This window comes from Wyeomyia smithii, chromosome 1, assembly GCF_029784165.1.
Source record: "Wyeomyia smithii strain HCP4-BCI-WySm-NY-G18 chromosome 1, ASM2978416v1, whole genome shotgun sequence".
NCBI lineage: Eukaryota > Metazoa > Arthropoda > Insecta > Diptera > Culicidae > Wyeomyia > Wyeomyia smithii.
In genome coordinates this window covers 193170127-193196133 of record NC_073694.1, presented here as the reverse complement: position 1 = coordinate 193196133, position 26007 = coordinate 193170127, and the positions used below count along the sequence as shown (strand labels likewise).

Below are 26007 nucleotides of genomic sequence, written 5' to 3'. Positions count from 1 at the left end.
GATTTTATTAGATATACTAAACTTTTCTTCCGTTTGGAAATGAGATTCATGTCAAACAGCCATTTTCAAATCTCCGAATATTCATATTCAAGGCCTTTTTCTCTTGCGTTTTCTGATTTTCAGAAGACTTCCGCTTAGAAATTAGTCATTGGGGTTTGTTTATTTTTGTTTCGTTTATGTTTATAAGATAAATATTGTACCAATAGTGACATTCGGAGGTAGCAGTTTAAAAAGGTTTACCTTACGCTACCATATCAATAAACAAACAAACAAATACCTAGTCTGTGTTTTGTTTCTTAATTTTTGTTTGTTAGGTAAAGTTTTCGCTATTCATATTTCCGTTATTTTTTTCCTTTTTTTTGTTGGTGCATTTTGTTATTTCCATAGTTGTTAAATTAAAAAAAAAAAATTTGTTCGTTCCTACCTTTATTAATGCCATTTCGTTTCTCCGCTCTAATTATTTTTTGTTATTTCGTATTTTAGTTCTGTATGCTTCGTAAAAATCAACTTCAAGTGCTTATTTGTTTTGTTTCTGTTTTTTTACCGATTCTATTTTGTAACACCGGTAGCTCTAACTTAATTTTAAAGTACCGAGGCCCATCGTTTTATTTAATGTTTTGTATTAGATTTCTGTACGATACCATGATTTTTCCTCCTATTTCCAATCTTAAAATAATCATCAGGTCTTGAACTTTTTCTCTAGCATTTTCTGATTTTCAGAAGACTTTTGTTTTTTATGCGTTTATCTCGTTTTGCAACATTTTTTCCGCTGTTTAGTCTTTTACTTTTTGTAAACTATAATTTTTCGAAAATAAACCTAACGTTACGTAATTTCTTCTTATTATTATCTTTTGCTTTTTCTGCCTTTTTTACCTTCAGATTTCGTTTTTCTCATATTTTTCTGTTTCTATTTTTCACTTCTTTTGTTTTCTAATTTTTTGTATCCATTTACGCCTTTTTTAAAAATGTTTTTTTTCTTTTTCTATTAAATTAACGTATTTTTGTACTCATATCTTTTCTGTATGCTTTAATAATATTTTTGTTTTTTTCTGTTATTATTTACTTTTCTTCTGTTCAATCTTCATTTCCGTTGCCCTTTTTTGTCTTTTTGATTCCTAGTATATTAAATACATAAAAAAAAATTAAAATTGATTTTTTTCATTGGCTTCCAATTTATATTTCTATTTATATCTTTGTTGGTTCTATTCCTTTGTATGTTTTACGTGACATTTTTGTGTTGTTGTTTATTTTTGTTTTATGCTCGACGCCTGGGTTCGAATCCCACCGCCGAAATAGGTGTCGATGGTTGTGAGGTGGCGTGATCCACTCACAACCAACCCAAACTGGTCTAGATTCAATCCTAGCCGACACCGGGAGATTTTCTGAGGCGAAAAATCTCTGGGATCACGCCTTCCATCGCATGAGGAAGTAAAGCCGTTGGCGCCGGTCCGTTAATAAACGGGTCGTGAGTTAGGGTCCTGGGTGTGGAGTCGCCTCCCTGGGCGTCGGTGATTGGCCACAACAGTGGCGGAACTAGACCGACGGAAAATAAGCGAGAATAAAAAAAAAAATTTTGTTTTACGGGAATTATTTTTTTGAAACTTTGTACTTTTCCTCTCTTTGTTTTACATGATATTTTTTGTGCTCATTAATCTTATATTTTTTAAATTTCTTTTTCTTTCTGTTCTTTTTTGTTATTTGTACTATTTTTTTTTTTGGGCAGCCTAGATTGTCTGAGATATTCTACATTTTGTATCCGTTTCTAAACCCGTGAGAACAATAAAATAAAGTACTAAGATCCATCGTTTTATTTAATTTTTTTTATTCAGGATTTAGGACACATTGTTTTTCCCCTTTCCCAATCTCAAATATTTCATTTTCAAGACTTTCTCTCTCGCGTTTTATGGCTTTCAGACTTTTGATTTTATGCTTGTTTCGTTGATAATTTTACTTCCATTTTCTGGTTCTAGGTTTAAGGGTTTTGTTTTTCGAGAGTTATTATTGCTAAAGAAAACTCCTTAGTTCGCGTTTTTTTTTTCTTTTTTTTTACCTTTTTTCGTACTTTGCACTTTTTCTATCTTGGTAATTTTTATTTTTTGTTTGTTTTCTACTTTTTCGAATAAATACACTCATTTTATTCTTTATTATGTTCTCCTAATTTTAGTGCTGACTTTTCGCTCGCTCTTGGGGTTTTCTGCTTATTTTCTAACTTTTTTTTTCGTTTTCTATTTCTTTTCTTGTTTTTTTTTTTACATTCACCTCTCTGTTTGCTTTATAAATACCTTTGTGTCCTTTTTCTGTTTGTTTTCTGCTGTTCAATCTTAAGTATTGTTTCTATTTTTCCAATTCGATTTTTAGTACATGTATGCAAAAACTGTTGATGTTTTTTTTGCGTAGTTTTCAATTTATATTCCTATTTATATATTTGTTGGTTCTATTTTTTATGTTTCTCATGACATTTTTTGTACATACTGCTTTTTTTGTTTTACAGAATGGTTTCTTCTGGTACTTTGTACTTTCTTTTTTTTTAACATATTTTTCGCACGGTTTATCTAGGATTTTTCATTTATTTCTTTTACTTCCTGTATTTTTATTATTTTTGAATCTTTTCTTCTAAGTTGCTCACCCAGGTTTTATGGGAAATTCTAAACCTTGTTTCTGCTTCTAGATCCACGGATTCTACCCTTTGGAACAAAATTTAGAGTACTAGGACCTCCATTTTTTCATGAATATGAAATTTGTTTTGGATGCATTAAGTTATCCTCCTTCTTCAATACCAAATTATTCATTTCAAAACTGTTTTCCCTATCGTTTTCTGATTTTCATAGGACTTTTGTTTCTTATGCTTTTTTCTTGCTTTACAATAATAATTTTCCGCATCCATTGTTTTGAAATTTCCTTTCGTTTTCTAATTTTTAGTTCCTTGTTCTGTTGCAAATTATAATTTCTAAATAGAACTTATAAATTTACATCATTTATTTCATCTTTTTTATCTTTTGCTTTTGTATTTAGTTTTTTTTATTTTTTCTGTTTCTACTCTTTTTTGTTTTCTGATTTTTTATATCCATTTACGCATTTTGTTCCTTTTTTATTTTCCCAAATATTTGTGTTAACTTTTCGTTTGCTCCTAGATTCTTATTTGTTTTAATTCTAATTTGTTTATTTTTTCTTTTAGCCATATATTTTTTGTTTATTTTATTAATTCCTTTTTCTATATTTTCTTGACTTCTATTCAATCTTTAATTCTATCTTCTATTTGATTTCACAGAAAAAAAACTGTTGACAATTTTCTTGTATAATTTTCAATTTATATTCCTTTTTGTGTCATTGTTGGTTTTATTTCTTTCTTTGTTTTACATGACATTTTTGTGCTGTTTTTTATTTTGTTTTAAAGGATAGTATTTATTTTGAACCTTTCCTCTTTTTGTTATTATGTTACACATAATATTCATCTATCTTGGCCTTTTCTGGCCTTAGAAAGCACTTTTCGGCGATTCTGAGCTCAATTTGGGATTATTTTCTATTTTGACCTTTTCTGGCCATGTTTTTTGTTTTTTTATTCATATCTTTTTAGTTTATTTTATGAATATCTTTGTTTCTTTTTTCTGTTTATTTTCTTGGGTTGAATGTGCCGTTTCTATTTCTTCAATTTTATTTTTAGTATTTGGATGCAAAAAAAATTGTTGATGTGTTTTGTGCAGTTTTTCAATTATAATTTTTTTATATACTTGTTGGTTATATTCCTTTTTTTTCTTCCATAAAATTTTCGTGCTGTTTTCGTTCCTTTGTTTTTTATTTTGGTATGTTGTATTTTTCCTACTCTTCTTTAGTTTTTTACATTTTTTTTTCTTTCTGTATTTTTGTAATTCTTTTAAGCAACCCAAATTTATTGGAATATTCCAAACTTTGTATCCGTTTTTAACCCACGGACTCCACCCGTGGGAACAAAATTTAGTACCTAGAACCATGCTTGTCTTTTCTCCTCAGAAAACCTCTAGAGTGCAGGAGAACATCTTGCACTGCGGAAACAACTGCCGTCACACTAAAGGGCAAATCAATACGCTCATGCTAGAAGAGAGCGACAAAAGATTTTTATCTGATGAGCTACCTGAACGCACTGCGGTGAAATCTGAAATCTCTCTCTTGCGAGACAATGAACTATGGTGTACTTTCTCACACGTGTGGACATCACGCACAATAATTACACTGCGGTGCGTTTCACAGTTGGTTTCTTGAGCATAGCAGAAGAGGAAAAGAGATTGGGAGAAAAAAAAATAGACTGCGTTGCTCGTGCCGCTCGTGCCGCTCGTGCCGGTCGAATTTACCCTGGTGGAATTCGTTCGTAGCTACACGAGGACTACATTTTTGCCCGGTAGGTTTTTTTTCACCTTCCGGACTACTCGCCAGTGGACACTGTTGTGTACTTCTGAGTTTTCTCTGTAGAGTGATTCACCCCTCTTGTTCCTATCAGATGTGGGGTGAGCTAGAAGTGTTTTTGTCTCTCTGTAAGCTGGTTGAGACACTTTGGAATGGAGAAAGAAGCAGTGTGGTGAAAGTATTTGCTACACGCAGGCACATACTGGAAGGGAAGTGCGCGGTGAATTTTTTCTCCTCTCCTTTCACAAACTGAGGAGAATGACAAACATGCCTAGAACTCCACCCGTGGGAACAAAACTACTGAGGCCCATAGTATCATTTTAATTTTCTTCTTTTTATTTATTTAGGATTTAAGACATATTAATCTTTGATCTTTTAACAATCATTAAATTATTCATTTTCAAGGCTTTTTCTCTCGCGTTGGCTGATTTTCAGAATACTTTTGATTTTTATGTCCTTGTTTTACAACATTTTTGCTTCCGTGTTAATTGTTGATAATTTAACTTTAGTTTCTGGTTTTTAGTTTTAGGTTTTTTTTTTTTTGATAGTTATGTTTGAAGAAAACTCAAAACTGGCGTTTTTTCCTGTTTCAGATATTCCTACCTTTTTTTCTTGTTTTGTACATCTATTTTTCTCATTTTTTCTGTTTCTGTTTTTTTTTTGTATCATTATAATTTTAAACTGCTATATTTTTTGATATTTTTTATACTCAAATCTTTCCGGTTTACCTAAATAATGTCTTTGTTACTTTTTATTTCTCTTTCTTTTTTGTTCTTCTGTTCTATTTTTAGCTCCTTTGCTATTTTTTCGATTTGATTTTTGTAAATAATAAATTGTTCTTCCTATTTTCTATTCTTGTTTTACTTTTTTGCGGTTCTTCAGGTTCTATTCGTTCCGCAATTTATTTTAATCTCTATTTTTGAATTATTAGTGTACGTTTTTTCGCATTTCTTGTTCTACTCTTTTGTACAAGAACACGAAATCTGAAATGAAGTCAAAGTTAAATTTCATTTTAGATTTCTTGTTCTTACCGCGTTTTTGTATTTTTTCTTTTAATTTTTGTGTGACTTTCCAAGTATTATTTCTTTCCTTTAAAAGTAATAAACCTTTCTTTTTTTGTAAACCTGCTCCAATATCAGATGATTATTCCGATTTATTCCTTTTCCGATGTTTGTTTTTCCAATACTTTTTTCAATTATTCGGTGCGCTACTAAGTTCTCGCCGTTTTTAATGAAAACGCTTTTTCTCGATAAAGCATCCAATCGCTTCTGATTTGGTTTCTAATACTGAAGCAAGCTGTTCCTGCGTTTGGAATTGATTCTCCTCGAGTAGTTTCTTCAGTTCAGCGTCTTCTAAGGGTTTCAGCCTTTTTTCACGCGGACAATCGTCAACACCGAAATTACCTTTTTTAAAGCGATGGAGTCAATCATGGCACGTTGTTTCACTTAAACCAGCATTTCCGTAAACTTTTTTTAAACTCTCGATGCGCTTCAGCCGCCGCTTCCTTTGCCTAAAATAATCAAATAACCACAAATGACGATTATTCGGCACACAATCAGACATTTTCACGCTATTAAAAGAACATGACGGGCGAATAAAATCATTAACGTCTCGAAGCGGTATGTTTACCATATGTCTCAGCATGGTTCATCACGTTATAAATATGTGAAAATGCTAGCGCCATCTGTTGACAAATAGCGAAAACTTTGTAGCGCGCCTAATATTTTTGCTTTTAGTTTAGTTTAGTTATCTATGAATTCATGAATCTTTCTATTTCGGGTATCATATTCGTATCTAAATTGAATACAGTACCGTGTTCCTCTTTTTTATTGATAAACCGTTTTTTTAAGAAGATACAATTTCCCAATTCGAGTTGCCTACGGCGTAAAGAAGCTTCACAATTAAAAGTTGTCTTAATATATATTCCATCACCCTCAAAATTATAGTTTTCACCCCCTTAGAGCGCTAGTCGTATAGTTTCTCTAAAGCGTACTTATTTTTTCTGTACAATCTGCCAGCGTGTTAACTGTAAACCTTTCTCTCTGTTTCTGCTGAAAAAAAACCAAACCAAAATTCCACACACTGATTCCCTTCGGTTGGTGGAAACTAAAACGCGCAATCGCTGCGAACAAAAAAAATCATGACAATCGAATTTCAATCAAATCCCCTCACCTTTTGTAGATGGCGACCCGACAAGCGGTAATAGAAGTAAGTAGCACGATATTGTGTAATGCATCACTTTCAAAAGTTCAAGTCAAACGCTACATATGCCACATAAAGAAATTTAACCGTACTTACACCTAAAACATGGTCGTTGTTTTTTATTACTTATAAATAGTCGTAAATGTTAGTTAATAACAGTAGTCTAATAATAAACGGTACACGAGGCACACCCTTCTCTGTTCAATCAAGCTCGTCTGCAGCATAAACATTAAACACTTTTGCCATAAATAATTCATGTTGCCTCTGGTGTCCTCTAACAAATAATGTTAACTGTTGTTACCTTTAAAGCAAACGTATTGTTTGTCTACTAGGCATACAAATGATTCAGTAACATATCTTTCTCTCCATCTCTCTTTCTCTTTCAATATCTTCTATCTCTATCCATGTTATGTATAGTTGTTGAAACTCAAAATATACCAAAAACAAACACAGAATTCAAAAAAAAACATTCAGTGGTGTGTAGTTGATGTTGCAACATAACAACAACAAACAACACAACTCAGTGTAATGCAATGTGTGATGTAATGCGAATGTTCAGGTCACAAACCCTTAAAACCCAGTGCTTTCAGACAACGAAACTCTCAGAACAGCGGAAGACGAACAGCTTCAAGTCAATTTACTACTCCTCATTCTGCCTCTACAGACACTTATCAGCCAACAATCCTTCTTACAAATAGCAATAGCTCAAAGAAAGTGCGGCCTTAATGTTCACCACTCTTTCAATCCCCACGTTATAGCACGTAGCAAATGAAAATAGTTCTATGAATAATACAGAAAAAAAAACGTAGACGTGAATAATTTCGCTGTAACACGCAAACCGAAAGATTTCGCACGTTCTCTTCAGCTTTCTGTGCTTCCAGTTCTTTGTTTTAATTATCGCGATTAATTAAAACTTTGTTTTAATTATCCTTCTTTAACCGAAACCAATCACTAACCTGTCACGAGAAACGAAAGAGAAAGAGAGTCCCACCTCGTCTGTCAACACCTAGTGGAAAAAAAATCGTGTTACATAACCTGTAACTGTACCGTTGGCAGCACTTTCTTTGAAAGTGATCATTCCCTCCGATATTGTTTCTACTTCTACTAACCACCCACCGACCATTTATACCAAGCCCTCCCTCCCCAAACTTATCTCCTCTTTTAGCAGTGAAACAACACCGTTCGGAGTGGAACACACGTCTCTCCAGTCCAGAAATAGATTGCCCTAATCCGAATTCCCCCCTTTAGCTAGAAGCTTGATTTTTCTCACCCTAATGTTTACCAGACACGAACAACAACACTAAGCTCCTGTCGGGGAAGAGACAAAAGAAACCCCAACTAAAGAACACAAACAATCACATTTATCAAGTACAGGACCTGGACACGAGAGAACAATCAATTTGACAACTCAGTAAACAGCCGACAATTGAGTCACTCTCGAAAGAAATAAGCGTTTTTATTTTTGTTTTCTCGCCCTCCGAGCATCTTTTGTTCCGTCGGTCGAGGCTGCCGAGGTCTTGTGGCCGGCCGGTCTGCCCTGCCAGACAAGCGTGTGGAGTCGATTAGTCACGTCACGGTTACGGCTTCGGCCGGCCGGCCCGGTGCCAGCCAGTCCAGTCGGACAGTCTGGTTTGATGTAGGACGCAGTGTCCACAACAAGACGACTTCGCTGTCAAAGCTGAAAATGGAATCTGCCCTCGTTTACGAAATCGATGCAGTTAAGAAAATCATAATGAATCATAATGGCGCATGAATGAAGGAGTTTTCTTTATTTTCCCCTGTATGTGTTACGGAAAGAGTAGACCAACTTCTTTAATTTTGATTGAATGGGTAACAATCAAATTTGCCCTAATGTGTCATGTCTACTGCTTTTTCTATGCCTAGAAGAGCAACTCCAGTGGAATAACCTTCAGATTTGTCACTCCGTAACATATTGAAAACCTTGAGCAATGTATGAGTCCTATTCTATTCGTATTTAATTTTTATATCAGAAAGGAATGGATTTATCTGTGATCTCTTTCTGTTGAACTTGATAAATAGTATACGAAACAGATCACGAGAGCGTTGATATTAGCGTCTGCGAACATTTTTCAAACGAATAACGTAACTCAAGATTTTTGTCTATTAATAGTGAATCATGTTTCACTAGAACCTTTGGTAACAACCAAGGCAACCATTTTAATCGACCATTAAAAATGGCTGATTTTTTGCACAAATGTTCCCATGGGCTAAAGTGTCATATTGTGCTATTTTGTTTTTGGAAAAAATTGGGTAAAAAAAATTGATGATTAGAAATATTTTTAAAGCCAGAACAGTTTTTTTTATCGGTGTGACGTCTTCGTCAAATTGTAGATAATATTGTCTTTCTCAAAAAATACTTACTTTTGTGGTCCTCCTAGTTGTACAATATCAAAAAAATGATAGATGCTCAGGTATCTCACAACCACCAGGTGCGGAGCCTATCACGGAGTATATGGCTTCTTCCTGTTTTTTTTTTTTTTTTTTTTTGCTGAGTATAGTTTTCTTACACCAGGCACTCTGCCGCGTTTTATCACCTAACTATTTGTACGCATAATGTTGATCCCTTCAACGTCATTCGAATTAGCAATACCAGTTTTGTCGGAAAAACGTTTTCTGGCATTATCTACCGAAGCTTATTTCGCTTAACTGAGTCGTACGCCGCTTTAAAAACCACAAACAGATGGTGAGTCTGTAAGGAATATTCCCTACATTCATCTAGGAGCTGTCGCAGGGTGAAGATTTGATCCATCGTCCTATATTTGCCTACAAAAGGTTCCACCAACGGTCTCAATCTCAAGAACAGTATACTGGAGAGCACCTTGTACGCAGAAATTAACCACGGGATAAATCCATAGTCGTCGTGTCAAGGGGCCTTCTGGCCAAATGAGGCCTACTAACCAGTCGTTTAGCATTTGTTCATCCGCCAAGATTCCTAAAATGATCCGATGGATCGGGTTCAGCAGCTGCTCGCTCAATCTCCAACGATCGCTTCGAATAGTGGGCCGAACTGGCCATAACACCGCGTCTTCGGCCTTATGGTATTTCTTGATGAACGACGCAACTTCCGACAGGCACTTCGTTTTATAAATTTCCCCGTTCCTTCGTAAGGGAAGTGAACGCTCTGCCGGTCGTTGCCGTCCATGGTGAGACAGGTCTCGTCGTCCATCACCACCGCCACGTCGCGATTCATCAGAAAAACCAACTTGACCATCTTTCCACCCACTGCCGCTGCTTCATTGACTACGCTCCGAGACCAGTGGGCGGGACTGCTGCTTTCTGACATGTATGTCCTGTCCATGTTCACCAGGTACTTTTTTACTGTTGGACGGTTGCCCCGACCTTCCAGCCGAGTGCACGCAGTGACGTAGCCACTTTTCCCTCGATCTTCCTCTTCAGCATTCGCTGAAGCCTCTTGTCACTCAGGATTGTCAGCCGTCAGAAATCGGGCTTTATTTCGATGCCCTGATTATTGTCCAATAGTGCCAAGATGTGGTTGATGCCGGAACGGGCGTGTCCGTCGTCCACAAAGTGCCGCACGATGCCCGTTTTTGACGCGGCCAAATACCTTTTTTTGAACACGCACACTTCTAGACGGGGTAGTTCTCTGTTTTTGCCATCACGGTCACGGACTGATAGAGCTGTCAATTTTTTTCTGCTGACTCATGGGTTACTATGATTACTATGCTGCATGGGTAGCTTCGCCAATGTGAAAGTGATCAGAAAAGTGTCGACAATGAATCCAAAACTCGATCGATCTGGAAGCCTCTAGCTTCAGGTGTGCTTCCGAATATTTGAACGTGGAAAGTAGGTGCTACGGATGGCCATTCTTCTGGCCGTGACAAACTTCAACAGCCTCGGGTCGGTAGCTTTGGTCGACGGATAGAGACTGTGTTTACCTTCGATTCACAGTTTGCATTGATGAAATCGCCGGAATTTCACTCCTAGTCGCTTTAACTTTTGAGTAAGCAGGACAACCCGTGCCGGTTCGTAGAATTTTCGAACGTTCCAAGTACCTAGTTTCCAATCGTTGCTTGCTGTAAGTCTTTAACGATTAACTTTTCCTGTATATCTATCTTGTTCGTTATTCGTGTTGTTGTAGGATTCGGAATACTGCCCATCTGGGGCTGTCACCTACGCTGACGAGGTGCAGCGTTGTAGTCATTTAGCCGCTACTTTATAGCGTTATGCAGGAGTCACCAAGTGGAGACACACTACATTACCCCCCTTCGAAGAAAATGAACACCCCAAAAAAATATTTTTCCAACAAAATATATAAAAAATTAAATTAATTTATCTCAAATAACTCATTTTTTGAGTTTTTTTTTTTCAACTTAAAAAGGTGATCGTTGAGAAAAAGTCGAAATTCGAGAGACGCAAGTATGTCTGTGTTTTTTTCTAATTTTTCAAACAAATTCATGTATCAACTCATGTCAGGTAGATGATACATGGCATGTAAGAGTGTACATTAAACCCTACAGACTATTCAGTAAAAAATCGCAAAACTTCGTATTTTCATAAAATTCAAGTAACCTAATCATCCTTCAAGTTTTTAGCTCTGCATTTTTAGAATCAGGTCTCCTAAATCCATATGCGATGAATATTTTTTTAGCATGCACAGATTTTGAGAAAACCATGTTTAAATTCACCAGAGTACGTATTTTCATGAACACCTGATTTTATCCGTCTTCCACGGTATATTTCAATTTAGCTTTCGATTTCGATTTTCAAGTTCTACATTTTCGAAGCTATGTCTTCTGATTCCAAAGATGGTCAAAGATTTATGTGTGAAACTTTGGCTAAAAATTCATATTTCTCTTTATGACTCTTTCTCATCATTTCCTATATTTTTATTACCTTCTACAAAATTGTGCGATTTTATGGGTTTATATTTTTGCTGAAAATGCACGAATAACAAAGTTATTTGACGCGTTTTTTTACGCGGGTTCCGGAACTTACGCGGTATATTTTTCTTACGCGGATTCCGGTTTTTCTTCACTCGGATTGCAGAATTTCACGTTTTTTTACGCAGATTCCGGAGTTTACGCGTTTTTTTACACGTTTCTTTACGCGGCACATATCCCTCGCGTAAAAAACTACTTTAGTGTAGTTATCTACGTATTTTTGCGTCAGAATGAGTAATTTAAAGTTGAACCACTAGCAGACGTTCAAGCAAGAACAACATTGATCGAAAATTCCGCGTAAATTTTCAAAGAGCATTGCGTTATAAATCACTTGTACACTAACGCCGCCTGATGACCTTATCGCTACAATACATAGTTTTTTCGCTGGTGTACGAGGCTGGCGTCACTGGTAGCGCTATCTGGTTACGAATTGCTTCTACAAAAAACTTATCACAAGTTTGGAACTTAGCCTGGACGTCTGTCAGCGGTATAACTAACCCTTGAAAAAACGTTAACGATCGAATAACTTTTTTAACCTAATATTCAGCCAAAAATATATGTTTGACTAAAAGTTTTGTAGAAGATATAAAATATGTATTTATTTTTTTTCCTGTATGGACTTCCTCACTGCTGCGACCAGAATCGTTGATCTATTGTGAGATATGCCCGGGTGTCTGCTGTATCCCGCACTTCTATTTTTAGCAATACCGCTATTGAGAAGTGGCATGCTTATTATTATTTTTTATAAGTGCTTGTGTGTAATGTGCTACCCTTTCTTTTACACGCTTACTGTTCTTCCATACCGAGCCTCGTTCCTCCTGCCAATATCACTTGTTATAATTCCCTGGAGAAGTTTCGTCGTGCGTCCTTCTGGCCAGTTTTATTTATGAGAGAGACTTATTTTTTGTTAAGAGGAAGTCACGCAAAGGTATTATAGAATTCAGCGTAAAGGAAGAATAAGTGGTCCTTTCTGACATCGAATAGCCTGATTCTACTAAGATTCGAACCCACGACCACCCACTTGACAAAGCGGACTATGTAACCTTGCGGCTACGCAGCTCCCCTTATAAAATATGTAAAAAAAAAACTCCAGGAAAAAGTTTCATTGAAAATTATGATTTGAGTGAACTTTGTATACAAACCTTTTGATAACTTCATAACACAAGAGATTTAAATTTAACACCTTCCACAAAGTTACTAGCAGAAACATTTGCCACAGCTTTCTTGAAGAGACTGGCTGAATATCTCACTGTCCTGAAAAAATAAATTTTAGGAGCATTAATCACTCCATTCTGAAAGAAGCGCAATAAAATACATAGAAACTTTTCCAAAAAAAGATTATCACTAAAATCAAATTTGAAGACACTATAAATTTAGAGCACGAAATCAGCAAAAGAAAAAACTCTGTGCGTTGTAGGGTTCAGTACACTGCCTCATCTGGGACTGCTACCTACGCTGACGAGATACAGCGTTGTAGTCATTTAGACGCTACATTATAACGTTATGCAGGGGGCACCACGTTGACGCACACTACATCACCCCTCATTCGACAAAAATGAACAACGCGAAAAAAATAATGTTCCAACAAAATATGCAAAAAAAACTAATTTATCTCAAAAAAAGGGTATAATGTCTTCAGCAAAGTTGTAGATTATAATTCTGCCATCCCAGAAAAAAATATACACCGTAATACAAAAACCAAATCAGGTCCAAAAACAAAACTATGAATATAAATTAATTATCTCAAAAAGCTCAAATTTTTTAAATTTTTCAGTTTTATATAAGAAAACAACGCAATATATTCGAAAAACTGATAGTTATTTGAACTTGGAGAAATCAAAATTTATTTTTTCAATTTTTTTTTCTGTGATGTATATTTTTTTGGAAGGATTGATTGGACAATGGCTTTTAAAACATTTTTTTATGAATAGGCACTTGGCCCAGTAAATCGGTATAATGTCTCTGGCAATGCTGTAAAAAAATTTTTTGCCTGCAAAATATATATACACCGTGGAAAATATTTAAAAAAATACCATTTTTTGTGTCAATTTTTATTGTTTTTTTTCCAGTTCACACAGTTATAGGTTCTCAGCTAACAATATGTAGTTATCTAAAAAAAATAAGATTTTCAAAATGGGGGGTTTTTTGAAATATTTTATATATAATGAGATTTAATTTTTTTTGGTTTTTTTTGTCTTATGGTGATATTTGTTTTTGCGAAGTTGGTTTTTTCAACCTACTTTCCTAGACTAAATTCTCGAACTTTGGACCTAACGCTACCCATCAAATCCTATGCAACTCTTGCACCATTTTTTACACACTTCTATAAAGAGTGGATAGAAGTCCGAGTTCGAGTCCTGGTCATTTCTGAAGACCCTGTTTTTCGGAGCTTCAGAATCGCTCAAAACTTTTCTATAGACCTTATCACGTACGTGTGTATTAGTGCTACTCGCTGAAGAAAACATAAATAAATCACTGTTTTGTTTGTAATGCTACGTTTTTAGCAGCTGGACAAACATACAGTTGAACACTTATTTTATGTTTTGCACTCGGTTCTAAATAAACCTTTAATTCGTGACAAGGAATCGGGAGAAGTTGGTTAACATAATCGACCAAAAATGGCAAAAAGTGATAAAAAGTTGAAGAACGGGGTACGACGACTAACAGTTTGGAAGAAACAAAAGCAACTTCAAACGGCTTCACAGAACTACAAGTGTGCGTAGGTGATAAGTCACTTATTTCTATTGCGCGAATTCCTGGCGAGTTTTCGTTGGCTTCGTACCATCCCACCACCCGTTTCGCGTAATGGCACAATGCAAGATCCGGCCTAAACAGAGTGTCACCTCCGTGGGACCGGAGAAACTATTGTCGGCGCCTGTGGAGGCTTTCTTCTTCATATGTTTGGCCGTTGATGATGCCGATCGTTATGTACGTTATGTTTGCTACTCCCATCAATTGCCTGCCAACTTCAGTACTTCAATGTTTCAGTCAGACTAAAAATGGTCGATTGAAATGGTTGCCCATTTTATCACGAAATCGCCACGCTGATTGTTTAAAATGGTCAATTACGACGACCATAAAGTGGCGGTAACAGACTAAACACGCTTTTAACAGATCACAACCGTTTTGTAATCGCTGTTCTTTTGTTATTTTTTTCTTGAAAAAATGGTATAGTATACTGAACACTTTGGACTCTGTCAGTTGTCGCTTGAATGCTATTATATACCAGTGCTGCCAAGTTGAAAAAAAATGGTTAAAATAAATCACCACTTAGTACCTAATTTTTTGCTGTTAATTTAAGCAGCTTTCAATATCGAAAACTTGCCGAACCTTGCTTCGGCAAAATAAAACCGAAATCTGGCATAAATTCCAAAGCATGTTGAATGATAAAATCGGGAAAAATATTTTGGTATACAAATATACTTTCCTCGTGTATCGCTAGTTTTCACAGAAGAAAAAACAAATTTAAAACTGAAAAACGTTTTTCCAAGTTTTCACGGCTCTGAAAAGTTGGCGAAAATAGACGTAAAGTAGAGGGTTCTGTCTGAGACACGACCGAGTTATTGACGCGGATTTATTTATTGAACTTTTTAGCGATGTTTTCAATGGTCCGGAAAGGACCGTTTTTACTGTCTATGTGAACGGAAGTGGTATAATAGTAATACAGGCCTTGTTCGATGGCAATACGTCCAAACTTTAATTTTTTTAAGATGCCTACCGGACTAAAGAGAAAATTCAATAGCCAATTATATAGCCAATCTAAACAGTGTTGTCCGATGCCTACCGGACTAAAGCGAAAGTTCAATTCAACGCTTGGATAGTTGCTGGTGGCAACGCGTCCAAAGTTTTTATGTTGCCAAAATTGAACCGTGTCAAAAACGAAACGTGCCGATATCGAACATGGGCTGTGTATAAAAAATACAATTCCGATTTCGACCGATTGTAGCAATGCAATTGATAATCTTACACATTTCGTCACTTGGTACCCTTTTATCATATATTTTCATTTAAAGAAAAAGTTAATTTGAGTGACAGTAAACTTCGCTTTACGTCTTCGAGAGTGCTCAATCACATTAGACATGTACAAACTAACACACGAAACTAGAAGTTTTTCGTATCCTTTACATTTTCTCTATCTACCTAAACTAACTTCCGATTTCCGATAACAAAACTTTTAACTCATTTGCGAAACAGCGTCCCACTAACCGGTGTCACTAACCAAAATGTGTTTTACTTTTTTTTCCTCATGTCTCACCCACTAATTCGGCTTCGCTACTAACACGCAACAACCACGCTCGACAACCGGTTTGCCGTGTTCAACGTTGTCCAGAGTTGAAAAACTCCATAGAAACGCAGGTGAACGAGATCAAGACGCAGATCGAGGGAAAATGCTCCTTGCAGTGATTATGCATCATCCGTATTCAGCAGTATATTCAATAATATTAAACCTAATTTAAAGAAAAAAAAGGAATAAAAAACCAACAGAATGCAAATGTTATAGAAAACAAAATAGTACTTATTTAAAGTAAAAAAGCATGAAAAAAAAATAATTAAAACATATTTAAATGTAAAGTTTTAAATTGAAATTCAAAGAAGAAAAAAAAAACAGACAAGCAGAGAGAAGCATAACGTTTAAGCAGCATTAGTCACCATCACCAGTACCACTCATAACAATAGCAACCAAAAAAAAGCAACCCAATAGATGAAACCCAACAACACATTAAAAGAAAAAAGCACCGTTTGAAAGAGCAGTGTAATACACTCGATCACATTCACATGTTCACACTAGTCTACGACGGCTACGAGACGAGGCGAACACACGACGCTCATCAGGAAGAGAAATGTCATCGGATTCATCGGAAGATCACACCCACATCAACACGCATACACATATATGTGCATTGAAATTGGAAGAAAGAAAAAAAACACAAAAAAAAAACAAACAAAGCGATATATAATGATAAACCAGATGAGAAAAACCATTGTTAAATAGGACACCCAGGTGAATCAAGTTATTGAAAAATGTGATTATTATAAAAAAATGCCCTTTCGATTTTTCGGCAGTTTTCGTTTGAACTGGCCTCACTGCGACAGCGAATGTACACGCGGTAGTGCAAGGTCAACCAGTGGAGCAAGTGAGTGAGCACGAAAAACACAAAAGAGAGAACGAGAGAGCGTGGGAGAGAGAAAAAGAAAGTTGACGCGCATTGTGATAAGCCACCGCTAGCTAGAGCAGATGGTCGCTCTCTTCGTTTAGTAAAATTGAGAATAGTAAAACAGGTCTTCTTTTTCCCTCTCCTTTTTAACTGTTATCCATTGTTTCAGACGGCTGTTTTCAAGCACTGGACGCTTCGAATATTTTAAAACGAAAAACACAATACAACTAGCGAAATTAGAAACTGATCACCGGTTTAGCGCTTGAAACTTTGTTGATTGTTTGAAAAGAAAAAAACTCGCTAGAGAAATTTATACCCCAAACAATGTGTAGGACAAACGTTTCTTATATCTAACAACCAGTGCCGAGATATTTGAGGAAAAAAAATCATGCAGACAATTTGTTATCGCATTATATTTGTGTAAAGAGCAATGATTAGGACAATGTTTCGCGAATATTTTGTTACCGTTTGACGGCATTTGACCGGTAAATACTGTTAGCGAGCAGATATATACATACACATATAAAAATCCACAAACAAAGAAGCAATTGTTCATCCAAATTCCTCGATTCCTGTTGACCGATACGCATTCGGTGTAAACTTGATGTTTTTCTACTACTGTTTTCTTTGTAAGTGCGCTTAGCGTAAATTCGTTCCGTCAAGCCCTCTTGAAAAAAAATGTGCACACATACACACACTGTCACTGTCTATGTATTTCTCAACTACTGGAAACGAACATGAAAGCAGTCTGTTTAGCTTACTTTTCCCCTAGATTTAATTTAGGCCTATTGCTTAGAATGCTGTTTCTATCTGCGGCTACTTGTGAAGGTGTGAAGAATTTAGTGTGACACTCCTGTCAGTCCATCAAAAATTCTACACATTTTCGCAACTTCTCACTACGGTCTCTGTGAAGAACATTGCAATTTGCATGAAAGCTGATTACGCCCAATATTTGCTAATTGATTGTTAATCAAACGCGACAAAGCCGGATCCATTCGTATGTTTTCGATCCGTTGCAGATGACGTTTTGTGTTGATGTTTATGTCGCGTTTATTGATGTCGTGTCGCTATAGTAGTGAATGTATTGTAAATCAAACAATCCTCTAACAAACCGCAAAACAAATCATACCAAAAACAAATAGTTTACCTGTTCATGTGAAATATGATGAAACACAATCGCAGTAACACAGTACGACTATACAGAAGAAAAAAAAAACACTCAAACGGAAAATGTTTATCTCTCTATCCTAATGTTATGTATCATTGATTAGTGAAAAACGAATGAAAACATTGAATGAAATTAGCGAAAACTCATACTATCTAAGCATTTCCCCTAAGACACTTAAATTCTCTTCTAACTATCAAACCAACAACAACAACAATAACAACGAGCATTTCAATTCCGAACAATCGGCATACAAACAATAATCGCGAAGACCACCCAAAACTAGTGTTTTCTCCAAAGTCGCGAAATTTTTCCGTTTCCAACTTCAGGAGAGAAAAGAAAAATTCATCAACGGATCCCCGCTCAAGTAGGCTTCACACGAATGTACGGCTATGCGCCGGCAACGCGGAGGATACACACGGACACATCCACTCAAAATTGAATGTAAACCAGAAAAAAAGTTATAATAATTATGGTATTCACTGTTTATCATCGGAATTTCGCGGTCCCACGAATGCAATAACAGAAATGAAAGCCGACAAAAAAAAATGGAACAAAACAACGTTTGTTTATAATTGTTGAAGAGAATAATTGAAAAGTTACACATTAAAAATAAAACACAAAAAACTGTTGAAAACTCTGTTTTATTTGTTTCCAAACTCTGTTCACCATTCAGCAGACACACGCCACATCCATCAGTCAGTCACCACTCCACTCACGCCACGCCAACTATAGAACCCATCGAAAACGCATCACCGACGCAGCTGTCAAAATATTAGAAAAACAAATTGCCAACCCTGCCCGGGGAAGAGAACCAGCCCTGCTGGAAACTCCCACCCGGTGATTTGCCTTTAGGGCCCACAACACCGCGCATGCATGAAATGGGGGAGTAAAAGTGTTACAGTAGCAAACGAGTGAAACAATGAACAGTCAAAAACAATATATACGTCAATTATGTATTATCATGAAACTTACAGACAGAAAAGAAATGAAAATATATCTATACATATATACATATTTAATTATTGAAAATAACAAAGCAGCCCGTGGGAGCAAACGCTAGAGGAAAGCAAACGAACGGAACGAAAAGAAAACAAAAGATTTCGAAAAATTGAAACTTTCAGAACGATCGGAGTGCCATCTTTAGTAGAAGAGGTTGGTACATACCCCCTGCACTAACTATAAAAACTATATATCGATTGCCAGCCGGCATGTAGATACACACTAGCGAAGGCATTAGTAAATTTGATGGACAGACCACTACTCGCTGTCCACCATTTTGTTCCCATGTACTCTGGAACTGTTTTTCAGTCATAATTAAGCTGTCAAAAGTTAATTTTTTTCCGGGAATGTTCGATAAAAATAGCACGTTATCAAGACATTAGGAACAGTAGCAAAAAAAGGCAAATTGACATTCTGGAGTGGTCAAAATCGAACACTATTTTTTTCTGTTTCATTTTCAAGCTACTCTACTGTACACATTCTAAGCTAAACCTAACCAAGAATCGTTACTTTTTTCCTCCCAGTTTCTATTCTCTTCTCAAGCATATGAAATATCCTCCCGTTCAATGCTGCTATATTTAACCTCATGCTAAACTAGGCTAACAAACAAAAAAAAAACATAACGAATACTCGAAAGCTTTGCATCTTATATTCACAAAACTAACTCTCGAACTGTTTCTTCTGCAGAACCATTACATATACCTAACCTAAAGCCTAACAGAGCAAACCCAAAAGCGGGGTTTCGATGAGGTTCGATTTAAATAAACGAAACTTTCGTTGCATTAGCAGCAGACAGAAAAATAAACTGCATATTAGTAAACTAGTAATGTTGCATAAGCAAAGCGTAGAATCAGCAGAAACAAAACAAGACAAGAAAAAAAAACAAATAGATTACACACGAATACTGAAAACAAAGCAAAGGAAAAAACCGTATCTAAAATCAGATTAAAACCAGAAGGAAACAAATAAACCAAAGCCCACTTCGATGTTGTTCTCTGTGTTTTTCTTTTTCGATCTGTCTCTCTGTCTCTCTATCTCTTACTGTCTTACTGTTTCCGTTCGTTTCCGAAACGTGTGTATGTTTGTGTGTGTATACTACTATCTGGGTGTGTGTGTGTTAGCTCTACTGACAGTCTGACAGCCGTGAGTGATGAGTGGAACGAAAAACAGCGCATACAGCTAAGCATGACCACTAGTTGTAACCTGTGTGCTTACTTTGTGTTGATGTTAACTTAGTCTATGTGTTGATAGATGTTGTAAGAAAAGAACTGATTTTTTGTAATAATCCGTTGAAAAACTTGGCTTGAATACACTTTTGCTATTATTTCACACTGCTAAGAACAGTCGCTTTCGATGGGTGTTGTAAACGTAACTATAAGCGCGACTTGATCATGGATTTGAACGATTTGAAATTACTCAATCTTTATCCTTTACCGTGACATAATTACACACCTTTCTTCAAAAATGTAAACTGCTAATATTTTAGTTCAAAAATTCCTTACAACCAGGAAATGATGGGGTGAATCCGTCTAATTACAAAATGTCTAGATGCCATGTTCCTAATTGGGTTGTATACCAATTTCCTATATCATCTGTGCAAAACGTGATTTTTAAAAAGTTGGTATAGTTGTCCTTTGGTTTTTGAATCACGAAATAAAACTGCTCGAAATCTGTTGAATGACAGTTCACCACCTATTTTACATTTAAAAATGGAAGAAAAACGATAAAAAAATAAAGCATCGCGTTTTGCACAGAAAGTTACAATCTTTCAGCTGATATATAATAGCTAGAGATCCGTAAATAGCTAAACAACCCATTTGTTGCTACTAAAGTTTAGCTCCGGGTCCTTTTTTAATTTCACTTTGAATACACTTCATAGCGCATAACTCCTGAGACTAAACACAAACGATTACATTCAGAAGTGCTATCATAGTACAAAACAAGTTGCCGATCCAAGTAACGAAAAGAGCATAATTTCACCTAAATCACAACATATTTTGTGTTTCTCATACAGAAAACTTATTTTAAGGGGTTATATACCTTTTTGGTCGAGAAAAATGAGGGAAGTTTGAATTTATTTTTAAGTGCATAGTACCATTTTTATTGCATCAAAGTGGTATTTTTCTGAAGGTACAGTTTATCAACAACAAAAAAATACGTTTGATTTTGAAATATACCAATTATTACTGAAGTAATGGCCGTTTCCCCGGAACGCTTTCTTCGCAGAGGCTTGCGGTCATCCAGAAAGAGACTCAGCGGGTCAACTGCATTGAAAAAACTCATATTAATTCTTTAGCTTAGAAGTGTGCCGAGTCCTTGCACGATCGCTTTTATGAGTATTTTGTTTTCAGTGCAAACGGAAACGTTTTTCCCAAAAAATGCACGTTTTGAGCGCTAACAATTGCAATAAAAAATGTTTTGCGGCAGAATGTAATAATTTAATAACGGAATTAATAACGAAAATTAACGAAAATTAAAAAAAAAGATGAAGAAAATCGGTTCAATAGTTTTCCCGCAATCAGGATCATGGCAAAGTCATTTTTCGAAAAACACTATTCCGAGATAATCGCGTTTAAACTTTCAAGTTTAGCTTATGCGGCCGTAGCGAGGCGTGTTGCAAATCGCTCTAACTTTCGCCCTTTTGCTCAGATCTTTATTAAAATTTGTGAAAATGTTCTCAAGATGTTGTAGTTCAAGATAATGTAATAAAAAAAAAATTTCGATTTTTTGAAAACTAAAAAGGTATATAACCACTTAAAGCCATCTCTCAAAAATTCCAAAAATGATTTAATAGCGCAAAATAACCGAAAATTCTTAACTATTACTAACACTAGAACATCGACTAGAATAGCACAACTTTACTAACTGTCATTTATACCCGGGTCGCAAAGTAAATTCACCATTTTGGAATATCAGCCTCATGTTAGCATGGGGGTCGATCCTAAATCACGTGCTAACTAGGAAGATAACCAAACAAAAGACCAGGCGATACCACAAAGGAAAGGTTTTACAATTTGTTTCCGATTAGCTTATGTAAACAAATTTTCAAAAAATGCTAAGTATCTTTAATTGAAAAATGTTAACTTTGATATTAAAATGCAAGAAAGAAAAAAAAAAACAAGGAAATTTGTAACATTACCTGGGCCCTATGTCTAATCAGGGATACCACAACTATAAATTTGTTTGCAAAATGCATGTTTTAGGGTCCTTGTGCATATTGTTATTGATTCGCCGTTTCTACAGGTTGTTCTCTCGATCTTTCGAATTTTGTCAAAACGATTTTTGCCTCTGCAAGAGAAATTTTTCCAAACTTCAGGTAGATTTTTCCAGATTGCACTTGCAGACATTTTAAAAAATTTTCTAGCAACGTTTGGGTTTGATACTGGTTCTGAAAGAATTTGGTGTTAAAATAATAGTCGTGATATGCTAGACCGTTGAGATTTGAAAAATTCAATAATTTTCAGAAGACCATTGACGTTTTTAAAACGGAAATAATCGTCAAACTTTTCATTTTGTTGATTTTTGTTTTGATTTAACCATAAAATTTTAGCACAAAATGCACTATAGATCTTGGGGCAAGACACTATTGGTATATTGCGAAATATTTATTCAATATTACGAATATTTATTGTTGCAATTTTGGACACCCCTCTATTTAAATCATAGCTCTTCAATGTTATATTATCGTTGATGGGTTGTCGATTGACAGATAAACGATAAATATCAAAATATACCTACCGATATCGAGTCATATTATCGAAATATTTTTCATGAAATCTTTGAATCTTTTGTCTAGCCACAGCTTCAGATATACTTTCAAAAACATATCAGATTCAGAGGTTTTCCATCGGATCGTCCTTCCTATTTGTCAATATTTTAAGTACTTTTTATTAAAAAATTGATAGCAGTGGAATCGATTTTTTCCATGAGTGTTAAATTTACTATTTGGTTTCTGAAAAATTTTAAATTGCAAATTGTTAGATTCTGGAACACTGCTGGATGAAAAATATAAAGTTTATCAAAATCAATAACAATGACAATTGTTGGTCAATTAATCACTTGGAATTGGTCTCAACAACTCTTTTTATTCACATCGGCACTCCCATTTCCTTATTGCCTGTCACCTAGCTTGTCTTCTTACTATATACTTCCGTATTCCTGACCCCTTCTACGACGTCCGGTTGGAGGATTTATTTCAAAAAAGCTAAGAACCTGATCGATCAATCTATTTTTCCCACGTCCTGCACTTCACTATTCTACAATCTCTTCTCAAACTTTTGCAGTTAACTTGGTTTTCTTTTCCTCTCACAAAGATCGAAGTATCGCTTCTACTTTTCTGCCCAAGTATAAAAACCTTTCTAAATTTCAAAAGATGGTTGGCGGTTAAATTGCTTACTTCGTTTAGGGGTTATATACCTTTTTAGTTTTCAAAAAACCGGAACAAAAAATTATTACATTATCTATAAATACAACATCTGGAGAACATTTCCACAAAGTTTCATAAAGATCTCAGCAAAAGGAAGAAAGTTAGAGCGATTTGCAACGCGCCTCGCCACGGCCGCATAAGCTAAACTTGAAACTTTACACGCGATTATCTCGGAATAGTTTTTTCCGGAAAATGACTTTGCCGTGATCCTGATTGCGGGAAAACTACTGAACCGATTTCCTCCATCTTTTTTTTTAAATTTTCGTTATAAAATTCGCCGGTCCTTGAACGATCGCTTTTTGAAACATACATTTACATTTCGCCGCAAAAAATTTTTAATGCAATTTTTAGCGCTCAAAACGTGCATTTTTTAGGAAAAACGTTCCCGTTTGCACTGAAAACAAAATACTCATGAAAGCGATCGTTCAAGGACCCGGCACACTTCTAAACTAATGAAATAATATGAGTTTTTTGATTTCGGTTGATCCGCTGAGTCTCTATCAGGATCACCGCAAGCCTCTGCAAAAAAAAGCGTTTCGGGGAAACGGCCATTACTTCAGTAATAATTGGTATATCTCAAAATTAAACGTATTTTCTTGTTGTTGATAAACTGTACTTTCAGAAAAATACCACTTTGATGCAATGAAAATGGTGCTATGCACTTAAAAATAAATTTAAACTTCACTCATTTTTCTCGACCAAAAAGGTATATAACCCCTTAACCCGTAAAGACCCGGGACAGAACTTGTTTTTTGAAAATGCTCGTTCTCAGCACTGGAACGGCCGATTTGGGAAAACTTGGAATTTTATTCAAGAGGAATAGTTGCTCTAAGTTTTGGTAAAGTTGCCACCCCTCTGGACCCCTTCCCGTTGTCGTGAGACGCAGATGAGCCGTTGAGAGCAAAAGTGGTACATGTGCCATTAAGTAAATTTTTCAGGAGACGCAAAAAACGAAAACCCTCAAATAGTAAATCATTTTCAACAATTTTTTCTATTATAGCTGCACTAAATCATTGCTGGAAAGGTTTCAAAAGACAGCATATGAAAGCAAAAGGAGTTCTGGTTGAGAAACTTACATAAACTTCAATGGAAAAACATGTACCACTTTTGTTCTATGGAAAAAATAATGACAACCAGAAAACGTTGAGAGCAAAAGTGGTACATGTCCAGTGTGAGCATGAAGGATGCACTATAGCTCTCTAATCTAAGGACATAGAACATTTATGTCTTCAGCAGAGTTGTCCAAAAGATTGAGTACTATAGAATGATGATCTGTTTGTTAAGGAATTCTGTCGCTTCGTGGCGCTAGTGTATATGTATTTGGTAACAACAGACGAGTTCATACTGAAATAGGTAAAATGCTTTCTGTTACAAAATAGTCACGGGTACACTAGCGCCACGTACTGAGAAAATTCCAAAGCAGAGAGATCTTCATCTAAAAGTGCTCAATCACTAGACCAACTTTGCTGAAGACATGATTGTTTTATATCCTAAGATCCTTGACTTACAATTCATCTAACATGCACAGACTGGACATGTACCACTTTTGCTTTCAATGGTGATTGTGTTAATTACCAAAAATTGTGTTGGCTATAACTTTGTTTGAGGATATCACATCTCGGTTTTTCTTGGATATTCTAGTACATTATTGCGTTCTGCATCAATTTATGCAAAAAACCCGAAAAGTGTAAAAATGGCACATGTACCACTTTTGCTCTCAACGGCTCAAATATGTCTGTGTTTTTCTCTAATTTTTCAAACAGATTGAGCAAACACTGGGAATTTTCATACGTATCAATTGCTCCATGTATCAAATCATGTCAGGTGGATGAAATATGGTATATTAGAGTGAAATTTGGAGTTTTCAAATTATTTCAGTACAAAATCACAAAACTACGTGTTTTTATAAAAAAAAAATCAAACAACAAAACCGTTCTTCGAATTTTAAGCTCTACATTTTTGCGGTAAGGTCTCCTGAATCCATAGACGATGAAATATTTATTTTAGCATGCAAACATTTTGAGAAAAACCAGTTTAAATTCACCAAAGTACGTATTTTCATAGAAACCTAATTTTCTCAGTCTCCCACGGTAGGTTTCAACTTAGCTTTTCAATTTTCAAGCTCTATATTTTTAGAGTAACGTTTTCTGAATCCAAAGATGCTGAAAGATTTTTTCTGTTACAACAGACAAGATCGACAAGTTATTCAGGTGAGACTACTTGGAATAACGCCTTTGTTTCCATAAAATCCCACTTCACATTAGAGGCGAGTATTTCACGTGAACTTCAATTGAGAACGGTCTCTACTGCTATTCCTGCAACGAGTTCTTCGAAATCCTCGTTGAAGAATAACGAAGTTCTCGAACAAATTTTTCCAATTGTTTTTCATTCGCAAGAACAGGATTTTTTTGTAGAAGACTTTTTATGAAGCGTTACCCGAGTGCACTCCGCACCCCCAGTCGACGCCACTGGTGTTATTTCCCAGGTGTTTACTGTACTATATTGAAGTACGTTTTTGTGTTGTGAGGTTTACTTTTTCGTTTCAAGCTTATTGTTGCTCTACAATGCCGAACCTCTTTCCATCCTACCAATATCACGAAACTACCATTCCCTGGAGAGAAAGACTTCACCCAACGCTTCTCACTGACCAGGTTAATTCTAAGAACTTATTATGTCTAGAGGAAAGAGCTTTATCGACACCTCGTATCTCCTTCCAAAGCAATACCGCATTCCTTGAAAAGGAACCTCTGGTCAGAT

General features: G+C 35.7%; 1 protein-coding gene across 22 annotated transcripts in view; it reads left to right on the top strand.

The window, feature by feature from the left end:
• The window catches only part of LOC129718215 (complexin), a 496349-nt gene extending 476535 nt beyond the window's left edge, over positions 1-19814 (top strand). For 18 of the 22 annotated variants that reach the window (XM_055668741.1, XM_055668749.1, XM_055668740.1 and 15 more), the window contains 2 exons: positions 6559-6585; positions 15832-19814. In XM_055668741.1, coding sequence (XP_055524716.1) covers positions 6559-6585; positions 15832-15905 — 101 coding nt within the window. In that variant the 3' untranslated portion in view covers positions 15906-19814. The remainder of the gene's footprint in view (positions 1-6558; positions 6586-15831) is intronic. The other 4 variants (XM_055668756.1, XM_055668755.1, XM_055668761.1 and 1 more) reach the window with 1 other exon arrangement.
• Positions 19815-26007: the final 6193 nt, after the last annotated feature.